We start from the raw sequence: 11,211 nt of genomic DNA, 5'->3' as shown, positions 1-11,211 counted from the left end.
GGCAGGTGAAGCCGCAGGTGAGGCCTCGCTTCAAACGAGCTCACGACCGCGCCAGCACTCCGACGACGACTTTGCGCGCGCAGGCTCGCCATCGAGTCCCGTTTGGCAACACAAAACGTGTTGTCATTATCGGGTAAAGGGGGGAAGAAACGAAATGACTGTCGTCAAGATGCATTCCATAAAAAAAACGCGTGGCGAGCTTCCAGGTGCAATGCACATCTTCCAGCCTTTGTGATGTTAACATTTCCATAAGTTGGATCAGGGGCCAAAAAAAAAGCCGTCAGAAGACAGAAGACGATCCCACTCGAGTTGGCACGCGGTGCTCATGGAGGCTTCCCATCATTTGCGGTTCAAGGGCGTCACCTCGTGTTCAAAATGAAACTCGCAATTACCAGACGCCGATTTCACCTTTTGCCCATTTGAAGCGTCCGTGCTCTCAAATGACACGATTGAAGTACTGTACTGTTCAACTAAAATGATACAGAACAAAAGACATCGTGAGGTGACGATATCCGACGAAAAAATGGAATGCAGAGCAGAAAAAGTATTCCAAACTTCCAAATACACACATTCACCCACCCAAAATGTGGAAACTACTTCCTCCGTATGTTAAGGACGTGTCTTTGGCATACTTTCATCAAAACCCCCCAAGAGTCCAGATTTCTCAGCATTCCAACCCAGCGCCCAGAGATCGGTACCTCCGCCCCGCAATGACAATTTATCGCCACATCTGTGCTTTCGCCGCAGCTCTGCTTACCTCTTGGTGTTGACATGAGAGTGCATCCTTCCTTCCAATCCAAGTGGCTCTTCCGCCCCGGACCTTCGTGCGGCTTGGCTGATTGTGTGTCAATGGCTGAGAAACTAAGCTGTATATTCAAACGGAGTAACAAGTTGCAACATTAGTTTGACACATTTAATTTTTCAAGGTGAGGCTGAGGCGCCATTTGCTCTGGATCCAAACAACTCGTTTTATAGAAAAAGAAAAGAGCAACAGTAACAATTCGAACCCAAGAGTGAGGAAAAGAGTTACACCAGATTTTCAGTGGTCAACTAAAATCTTTGATATTTGTAAAAGAGGCATGCATTGTGTGAAACAGGAATAAAATATCCTTTTTTTTTACTGCCCCTCCAAAACAAAAAGTAAATATGAAAAGATCCCTTTTACCTTTAATTAAGTCAAGAAAGTACCCGTCCAGCTGACGAACAGAATGGAACACGAATCATCTTTTTTAAAAACAGGACGGCAGACAGGCACAGCGTGGGTGGATCGGTTTGTTAATGGCGCTGGTGTATGCGGAGCTTATTGAGGGTCTGGTACAAACGGCGAATGAGGTTTCGCATCCCGGACGGAAGCAATTCTGACAGCACAGTGTTTAAAAAGCCTTCCCTGTCTGACAGTTGCGTCAGAAATCAAGAGAGTCCAGTCAGGTTGTCAGGTAGTCAGGCTGGGCGTGCGCGTGCGTGCGCACGCGGTTGAAGAGGCTGACAGGATATTGGTGGCGTCTAGAAGCGCTGGATCATGGACTCCCGAGACTTGCCCACGCCGATCCATTTGACTGCAATCAAAATAAAAGGACATTTTACACCCTGCGTCAAAACTCCGAAAATGGCTATTTTCAACAGGACGTATTCAACCAAGGATGTTCCCATTTTTTCTCAATGGAACTCTACACATTGATGATGGGCATCAAATAGTAAATTGCCTCGTCGTACATGACCATGAAAAAGTATTTGCCTCCTTCCCGATTTTTTTGTTCTTCATATCTATCACACAAAGAGGTTTAAATCATCATCACCCAGAGCCTACGCAAGAAAATACAAAATGCTGCTTCTAGATGCCAGTTGAATTTATTTCGGCACCAAAAAATCCCAAACTGCCTGCTCCTATGTGGAAAAAGTCACAAAGTAACAAACGACATTTTTGGGAAAGCCAAGTTCAATTTGACAGGCAAGACCCTAGCACCGCATTTGTTGAATCAAGAAATCACGTCAATAGAATCTTTCAGAGCGAGTCGAGGAGGCGACAAGACCTCAAGAAACAAACGCATCAGGCCACCATCCAAAGAAAATCCAAATCGATCAGTCTGGAAAAGGTTCCAAAGCCATTTCCAAGACTTTGCGGGTACGACCAGCCACCGTCAGAGCCAGCGTCCACAAATGGGACTTAGGCCACTGGAGTTCTCAGTGGCCGAAATAAAAGTTTGCTTCTCCTACACGGCCACTGAAATCGCAGTAATCGTAGCAATCCGTTCTCTTTCCTTGACGCGCATTCATACCGGGCACGCCGACGCGCTCCTCCACGAAGCGTACGTATTTCCGGGCGTTCTCCGGGAGATCGTCGAAGCTCCTGGCAGCCGTCGTGTTACTGTTCCAGCCTGGCAGCGTCTCGTATTGGACCTCCACGTGCAGCAGCACCTCCTGATTGGCTGCCCGTGTGGTCACATCACTTGAAAATCGCATCCTCACCGTCATGGTGTTGCTTAAAAAAAAAAAAAGTTCTTCACTCACCTGGGAAGTGCGGTATCATTTGGCCGTCAACTTTATATGCCACCCCCACTTTGATCTCCGGGAGGACGTCAAGTATGTCCAGTTTGGTGAGTGCTAAACTGTGAAAAGTGCAGAGATTAGGCCCGCGTCGCCAAGCCGACGTTTGCCCGAAAGGTGGTTGGTTCACTCACGCCGTGAAGCCGTTGATCATGTGCGCGTATTTGATGAGCACCAGGTCGAGCCAACCGCAGCGCCGCTTCCTCCCCGTGGTCACCCCGACCTCCTTGCCGCGGGTCTGCAGCAGCTCGCCGACGTCCTGAATGCCGCGACACGGGCGCACCTTGCTTGAGCGCGTGCAAAAGTATCACCCACGTCGCCGCTCGGAAGCAGACAAACCGTGTTCGGGAATGTCCGTTCAAGTCAAGTCAAAAGGCCCGCCTGGAGCTGACCCATCGCCTCGCAAAGCCAAGGGGATCGGAAGAAAACTTTTTCATGGATGGAGAATATACTGTTACATACCAGTATATTTACCAGCTAAACAAATTCAAACGTGAGAACATGTAGCACTATTTCAATTCTTTTGTTTTTCTTCTGCCAACCAATCAGCATGGTGATGACAAAGGTTCATGAGCCTAAATCAGGGGTCGGGAACCTAAGGCTCACGAGCCATAGGTGGCTCTTTTGATGATTGCATCTGGCTCGCAGATAAAACAAAATATTCTCGCTTGTTTCGTCCATCCATCGATTTTTTTATTTTTTTTTTACTGCTCATTTCCTGTTCAGGGCTGCAGTTGGCTCCAAGAGCCATTTTGATTGGATGATACTGGCCAACGTTGCCGTTGCTGCGGAAACAGGTATACGCCTCCTTTTGAATCAACCCGCCCGGCCGTTAGCTCAAAGCTAATCCGAAGTGAATAAGATGCCGAAAAGAAAAAAAGATGACAAGTTTGGTAGACTTTGGGACGAATGGACCCAAGGATTCGCCTTTGTGGAGAGAACGGGTTCTGCGGTGTGTCTGATTTGCAATGACAAAATACCGCTAGTTTGGCTGGATTTTTCGCAATCGCGAGGAACGGAAAACCATTCACATTCATGGTGAGTATTATCACGAAATTATTTAAAAGAATACATTCAGAGGCTTATTATACTGACATTTTGTTGAATTCACTTTTAAAATACAGTTTATATATATATATATATATATATATATCTCACTGAAATACATTTGCAAATATTTTGCTTTTCTGGCTCTTGGTCAAAAAGGTTCCCGACCCCTGGCCGAAATAGTCAGAAAAATCTTCCATGACGGCAATGACGCAAAGCCTCCTCTAGGTGCTAGTGTCGGAAAAGACAAAAGTTTCACTCTTTGGCACGCGCAGCAACTCAAGCAAGGCTCATTTGGGAGGGAGTCATTGATTGCAGCGGGAGAAAGCATTCCAAAGCGCTCTCGGAAAGTCCGACTGGCGTATTTGACTTACAGTATTTGGAGGCGGCCCTTGTCTGTGGGCGCGCCTCACGTTTTGCACCGGGAGCGCAACGGTTACGCTGGCGCCACTCGGCGAGACGCCGAGTTGGCCGACGTACGTTGTTCTGCTCGGAGGGGAAGGCGCCGATGCCCACCCGGGTGGTGTAGGCCTTGACCACGCCGTAAACCTCGCCGACGTTCTGCGGCGGCATGCCGAGGCCCGTGCACACCCCGCCCACCGTGCAGTTGGATGATGTCACGAACGGATACGTCCCTGCAAAAGACGCAAAAAAGGAGCGTGGCCAGTCAACGGCAAGATACTTACTTGTCCTACTCATAAAAACAAAACATGATCCGACAACCTTTTTTCAGTGACCGCAGAGCAAAGGTCGACACGGGTGACGAGGTGGCCTCGCGTGGCCCTTTTTCTTCCCAAACGTGACGCAAACATCGCATCCGGCACGGCCGAGTGCCGCGTCGCTAAAAGGCCCGTGACGGCCGGTCATCTCGTCGATCCTTTCAGGGAATCGTGGCAAATAAGTGACAAAGGAAGCCACGTGCCGCCGCGTGACATTTGCCCCGGTTTCCCTTCGAGTGTCATGAGAGGGACACGGCGGGCGCCCTGATAGCGGCGCTCCCCCCCTTTCCCCCCGCCGTGTTTGGACCACAAGCACTGACCCGCTCCGCCGACAACATTGTGCAAAACAAGGGCTGTGACAAAACAAAGGAGAGCGCGGACCTCCGGCCAAGGCCCAAAACATGATTTAGGCTTGGAGATTTGTATTGCGCTCCCGTTGGTGGCGCCGCAGATTTCAATTGCCGCACACGACGAGCTTCGTTTCCAACCGCAGCCGCGTCTGTTGGATCTGGCCGCCTTGACTGGCCCCGATGCAAGTGGACTGGAAAGGTGAAAGCCCCGATAACTCAGCCCCCCACCATGAATAGCAAAGACTGCGAATAACACTTATTATGTATATTTATATAGAATAACACGAGTTTGACAATACGTCATCTTTTGAATGCGCACGTTGACTTTTGCGTTTGTTGATCAGCTATTTTGGAGATGAACCCATTTCAACAGATCACGATGTTTCAGAGGAAAAATCCTCGATCGGCGGACGGCGAGATCACGGGGGATGACCGTACACGGTTGGAGGGACACAATGGCGGCAGACGTGCGCGTTCTCCGGCACGTATGTATGCACGGACGACTGACCGAAATCGATGTCCAGCAGTGCCGCGTTGGCTCCCTCCACCAGGATGTTCTTTGGAGGCCCGTGAAGAGCCTCGTACATGTAGTGAACGCCATCCCTCACCATTGGCTTGATCTGCTCCACGTAAGCCTGGGGAGGGAAAAACAAAAAAATCACCTTTAAAGGTGTTGCGATTTTGTGGAAGCAATTATTAATATGTCCGATTTTCCAGCCTTTACCTTTAATTTGACCAGCTCACCCTCCATGTCTATATGCAGACTGGGGTACATGGCTTGGTACCGCCGAGCCAAGACTTTATACCTGCACCATACATACAAAACAATCTCAAAGGCTCCAAAAAAAAAAAATGCCAAGCAAATGAATGTCTCTGGGCACCACGGGATGAAATACGGGAGGTGAAGGATCAAACACTCCTGCGTGCTTGCGCTTATTCCGACTGCTGACATGGCAGCTATCAACCTGAAGACGACGGTCGAGGCCCCCCCAAAAATGAAGGCCTCGCCCACTCTGAAGTTGGGTCAATAAACAACCCTGGCTACGATACCAAGAATCGTGACAGAGCTTTAGTTGCACGCTGGCAATACCGCAGCAGGTGCGGAACTTGTTCAGGTCAAGTTTATGGGCGAGTGGAAGCCAAAGAAAAAGCGTGACGAAAGGCTTACGACCAAAACATCGAGCCCTTAAAAGGCGGCTTCCAAGTTAGCCTTGGAGAGTTGCTGGAGGAAGAGCGCAGTGATCTCGGAAACATTGTTAGATTGCGGCTCGACGGGACTTGAGAGACACACGCGGGAAAGATAAAAAGCTCCCGAACCTGTCGGAGAAGTCTTTGAAGTCGGCCAGCAGGTCGCAGATCCTGAGGCCGCTGCGCGCCGCTTTGGTGGAATACACCGGACCGATGCCCTTCTTTGTCGTCCCCAGACTGAGCCGCGCACAAGACAAAAGCCAAAAATACGCCTCAGAAATGAGTGAGCGAGCAGGATCACACAAGAGAGTTTGACGTATTATTTCAGGTGTTTTTTTAGAATGTCAGCAAAAGCGGGACCGCAACCACAAAATGCAAACCTCACTCTCGATAGTGTGTCATCTTCCACACACAGAAAACAGTGCCCATGGCTAGTTTGAACTTCTCCAATGAAAATGTGGACACCATCACATTCAAAGTATTTCTGCGATTGGCCGGCGGGCCGACGTCATGTCGTCTGGAAAGCGCGCGGATGGATATGGACGGGACCGACGTTTTGTCCGCTAAGGGTACAAAATGCTTCGTGTGCGGTTGCTTGACTTTGCCCAGTTAAAAAGCGCAACAATGGGCATGTTGACAACACAACACCGCCTCTCTTCGCGTTAACCATCGGAACGCTCGGCGGGATCGCCGTATCGAGTTACTTACTTCCTGCCTGCTTGCTCTTGCCTCAGCTGCTCCTGAATGCCATCCACGGCTTGGTGGAAATCAAACACTGCGGAGGAGGCAGATAAGCCGACAAAAAAAATTTAAAAAAAACTCGCTCACGCACGCATCCGCAAGCGGGACTTACCGATGTGCGCCCTGTCCGAGATGATCAACCTTTTCTCCCAGTCCTTCAGACCTGCGCCCCCAAATACAGGTTGACACCCAACAGACCGAAGAGGCAACTCGCGCCGAGCGACGCCAACTCACTTTTGCCTTTGCGCTCGTTCTTTGCGGCCTCTTCGAACAGGCCCGGCAGGTGGATCACGACGCCGTTACCTGGGGCCGGAAAGAACAAAAGCACAAGACCCGCGGTCAAGCCGTGACCTGCCGCGGCGTTGGAGGCGTCCGGAGTTTGAAAAGAAAAGGAATTTCATTCGCCAGACGAAATCAACCAGAAAGAGCGACAGTGGCCCCTCGTCGCTGGCGGCTCAGAAGCTCCCAATTTGCTATCGACAGAGCACAAATCTGCACGCAAAGTGCGTCCCCATTAGTTAATGAAGCTACCGCAGACGCATTGACGTTTGGCTGCCAAAGTCAAAAGCATTCCGCTGGAGGCGGCAGGGCCGCAGCGCCAAGTCCTAAAAAGGCGGTTGGTGTCGGCGCCACCCCGGGGGCGCTCGCGCGGATGGCACTAAAGGGCTGACGAGGGGCAGGCACGGACGGGGTGGCCCGATAGCTTCCGCGTCAGACGGGCATGTGCAAAAAAATCCATTCAAATTCTTCAACGTTGATTCATCCAATTCAGTCAAGCCAGCAAGGATGCATGGTGAACATTTTCTAGTTAACGGGGAAGACCGTTACATGGCAGCTTTCTGTTCAAGGTGATGAAGCCAAATTGTGAAGGATTTTTTTTTTTTCAAGATGTTAGGGTGGCCAATGGCCCCGTATCTCACTCGACTGGGTCCACCCCTGCACTGAACAGTAGCCCAACCCCAGCGAGATAGAAATGTGTATCTTTGCATAGCTCGAAAAGCCGTTTGGAATGTGAATCCATTTCGGAGCAGTAGTGGTACCTATTCATGTTCGACACCATACTTTCTCACTCTGCCCACATCCACCATTTTTTTCTCTTTTTTTTTTTTTGAAACTATCCTCGCTGTGCATATTCAAATGTCATGTTTAATCTATGCCGCGGGGCACTGAAAATGGGTGGGGGGCCGCAAATGGCCCCCAGGCCAAGGTGTGGACGTCCGAGCACAAAAGGGGCACCGTGTCGGTGACGCAGAGTGGGCGCAAGGCACCGATGAAGGCGGTGACTTCGGGGTGAATGATGCCGCTGGGGAGGAGGTGAAAGTCGTACTCCACTGAGTCCACCACCACCGTGTGTCCTGCGTTGTTCCCGCCCTACAGGGGACACACACACACACACACACACACTTCAAGAGACACCCACAGGAAGGTTCGAGAACTTTTGCATGACCAAATAGTTGAGCAGGTGGCAACAAACAGCGTCGAGCACTTGCTACGAGTCATCTGGAACGTCACTGGGCTCCAGCGAGGCCAAACATTTTGCATCCATATCCTGTACGTGTCTGGAACCATTCTGGCACTTGTTTAATATTGAAGGCACTTGGTCATGAGCTGCCCCGTGACCGGGTGGGGTGTGTCGCCTTTTCCGAAGGGCCCCCCCCCCCCGTGTCGCAACATCAGTGTGTACAAATACGAAATACGGAACGGTGACTGTGTGTCGTTTTCCAAAGATATTTTTCAGTCCGAATGTAAGTGCTCGGAGTCTCCTCCTGTGAAGTCGTGAACAAACCATTCCGAGGGGTCACTACTGTTGCTAGTTCAAAGCTAGCGCCGTCACGGCAAACCAGACCAAAAGGTGCCTTCAAAGACTTCCCACGAATGGTGAGTTTAAAACACCGAGCAAAACGTCAAGGTGACCCGAGCAGAACAACATACCACTTAGGCAACAAAGTGTCGGATTATGCTGGGCGGCGAGACAGTGAAAGTGTTAGCTTGGTGCAGATATAAAAAATAAAATGAAATGAAATAAGCTGAAATGAAGCCGGTGAATCGGTTGACATTTCCCCCCGCTGGCTAGCTCAACCAAGGGCGCGAAATAAGTGAACGCAACACCAACCTGACATCTGCACACCATGTCGGCGTCTTGAGCCAGCAGGTCCACAACTTTGCCCTTCCCCTCGTCACCCCACTGTGCGCCCAGCACCACCGTCACTTGGTTGCCCACCGGCGGTCTACCGGGCCGCGTCGCCGGCTCCTGGCACCCACTTCCCGACATATCCCACCGCTGCTGGGGGCCGCGGGGCTAGGCTAACTTGTGGCTCGGCAAACACAGCTGAGCGGAGTGGTCCAGGAGCCAGCCCACTCCCACGGCAACGTTAGACGCTAGGAAGTCACACTCCTTGCGCATGCGCATGCGTGTCGACAACCAGGAAGTAGAGGAACTGTGCGCGAGTTTTTTTTCGTTTAGGAGGAAAGGAGCTGTCTTTTCTTTTGAAATGTGTACTGCATTTCTTCTCCACTAGATAGCAGCAACTATCAAATGTTGCAAGAATAAGCCGCTTGCAGATCAATGCGTACCTGTGAGAACGCAGCTGAAAAAAAGAGGTTGACAGATCCGATTTCGTGAATGAAAATGTGGACTTTTGTGGAAGTTGATGCTGACACTTATTTATTTATTGATAAATAAACACCCCAAATTCACTCACAGCGTAATCCTGGCAATTACAACAACAAAAAAGCCCCAGGTGGTCTTAAATGGAGACTTTTAACTGCACCCCAGCATCCCATTCAACAACCTGCACCTATCTTAGTTTGACTTCATTGTGGTTGGTTAGCGCATCTGACTCAGAGTCAAGAGGTTCTGGCTTTGAATCTGAGCTCAGGTCTTCGTGTTTGCAATTGTTTTTCTTCGGGAACTCGTTAGAATATGTGAGCACATGAGGCAAAGCTCACTCACTGTCGTCCTTCCTCTTTTTCCTGTCATCCTTTTATATTTATGGCTGAAAAAAAAAGATTGTCATCAAAATGTTTGCCGCGGATGCTGCATACGCATTGCTTGTGTGAAAAAGTTCGAAGGAGACCTCCGTCAGGAATCTTGGGGAAGTGGTTTCAGGTGGTTCGCATCGTAGCTAGCGAAGCTAGGGAGCTAATCGGGTCCTCGTGACAGCGGTCGCCGGGCCCAATACCAACGACCCGAATCTTTTGACACGCACCCCCAAACACACGCCACCTCCGAAACGCTTCCCCGCGTAGGCGTCGTGTCTCGCGTTTATTGAAGTTCATCTGATGAAAGAAGTGTTATCAGATTGGCCGTTGCCAGACTCGCCAGTGTAAGTCCTGGACCCCAGGCTGAGAACTAATTGGCCCAAGCCTTCCCGATTAGAAGGAGGCCAAAAGCTTAATCCCAGAAGTTAAATTATGTAAAAGAAGAAACTGCAGGGAGTTTCTAAGTTATGTGGGTCAGCGGCAGCGCAAAAGAGCATTTTCCCGCTCCCCCCAACCCCCTTTTTTTTTTAAACAGTTCGGCCCTGAAGAATTCCACACAGGAGCTGAGCCGTCACCGGGAACTCTTGGGGTTGCGCGCAAGCCATTCTCATTCAAGCGTTTGCTTCCAAGGCCACGAGAAGGTTTCCAGAGATTGTCCTTGATGTTTGTGGATTGGTGTTGAAGAGGATCGCCAGCATCCCGCAGGGCGTCCTCTGGAATGTCGAAGACCACGCAAAGGAAACGAGTGAGTGCTCAAGTTGCATATTGAAACGAATCGGGTCATATTTCTGTTCTTGTTGCTCACGGTTAATATGAGGCATGCAGCACAGCCACCCGCTGGTTTCCATGTCTGGCTTACATCTTGTGGCCAAATGGGGGGCCGGGTGAGGTCGGGAGGCGGGGGGGGGCACGTTCCGATTCAAAGCGGTCCATTTCACGGAGCAGGAGCCGCACGACGGCTCACTGGCTCACTCGATTGGCTTTTGGGGCAGCTGCGCCCTCGTCTCGACCTCCCTCGCCCATCCCGCTCCCGATCGACTCCGCCGAGCAACAAATGACACAAATGGGGAACCGTTCTCAAGGCCATCCTATTTTCAACGTTGTCGCCGATCGTCCGCCCGCGGCGGCCACTTGGGCGGCGGCTGCACTTGGAGGCCGAGCGCTTGCCACGGCAGGTTTGGTGAGAATCATAAGCGGCCAGCCTCTTTGGCGGCGGAGAAGCGGAAATGCTGCCCCCGTGCCAAATTTTGAGGCATCCCAACCCTATTGTCTTAGGTTGGCCCAAAGCCCAAGGTAGGGAGGAGCAACTTGTTTTAGCCTTCAGTGCTACTCTGCCATTGTTTTATTGACGCTCTGGCCGCCGTCAACGGCTCCACCCAACCAAAGAATTTCTTGCCGATTATTTCGCCGACCCCAGTTTGAGAACCGCCGCGGTTGCGCATGCTGGAAAGGAAGGCCAAAAGGCAAGAAGACGCGCGTGTTGTGATAGCTGCGCAGGAAGCTGAAAGCGGACCCCCGGGCCCCCGGAGATGAAGCGCCGCAGCAGTCGGCCGACTCTGTGACACCGCAGATCCACACCCACCGCGATCGTGCACATGAAAGAATTGGGAGACTCCCCCCTATGAAACTGAACCAAAAGC

The 11,211-nt window shown here is 50.9% G+C and overlaps 1 protein-coding gene across 5 annotated transcripts in view; it reads right to left on the bottom strand.

Moving 5' to 3' along the window:
• Nucleotides 1-8,990, bottom strand: part of LOC109510195 (adenylosuccinate synthetase isozyme 2-like) — a 21,079-nt gene extending 12,089 nt beyond the window's left edge. The window contains exons 1-13 of one of the 5 annotated variants that reach the window (XM_019860341.1): nt 8,703-8,988; nt 7,858-7,960; nt 6,824-6,892; nt 6,702-6,752; nt 6,557-6,623; nt 5,978-6,085; nt 5,385-5,466; nt 5,169-5,295; nt 4,072-4,226; nt 2,679-2,803; nt 2,509-2,606; nt 2,277-2,426; nt 1,455-1,556 (exon numbers count right to left, since the gene is read on the bottom strand). In XM_019860341.1, coding sequence (XP_019715900.1) covers nt 1,504-1,556; nt 2,277-2,426; nt 2,509-2,606; nt 2,679-2,803; nt 4,072-4,226; nt 5,169-5,295; nt 5,385-5,466; nt 5,978-6,085; nt 6,557-6,623; nt 6,702-6,752; nt 6,824-6,892; nt 7,858-7,960; nt 8,703-8,861 — 1,347 coding nt within the window. In that variant the 5' untranslated portion in view covers nt 8,862-8,988 and the 3' untranslated portion in view covers nt 1,455-1,503. Of the gene's footprint in view, nt 1-1,143; nt 1,557-2,276; nt 2,447-2,508; nt 2,607-2,678; nt 2,804-4,071; nt 4,227-5,168; nt 5,296-5,384; nt 5,467-5,977; nt 6,086-6,556; nt 6,624-6,701; nt 6,753-6,823; nt 6,893-7,857; nt 7,961-8,702 lie in introns of those variants that run through there. The other 4 variants (XM_019860340.1, XR_002167091.1, XR_002167090.1 and 1 more) reach the window with 4 other exon arrangements.
• Between the last annotated feature and the right edge of the window lie 2,221 nt (nt 8,991-11,211).

The sequence above is a fragment of the Hippocampus comes genome, unplaced genomic scaffold, assembly GCF_001891065.2.
Source record: "Hippocampus comes isolate QL1 unplaced genomic scaffold, H_comes_QL1_v1.1 scaffold39, whole genome shotgun sequence".
In the NCBI taxonomy this organism is placed as follows: domain Eukaryota; kingdom Metazoa; phylum Chordata; class Actinopteri; order Syngnathiformes; family Syngnathidae; genus Hippocampus; species Hippocampus comes.
Note: the sequence above shows the minus strand (reverse complement) of the source record. Positions and strands in the feature narration are given on the sequence as shown.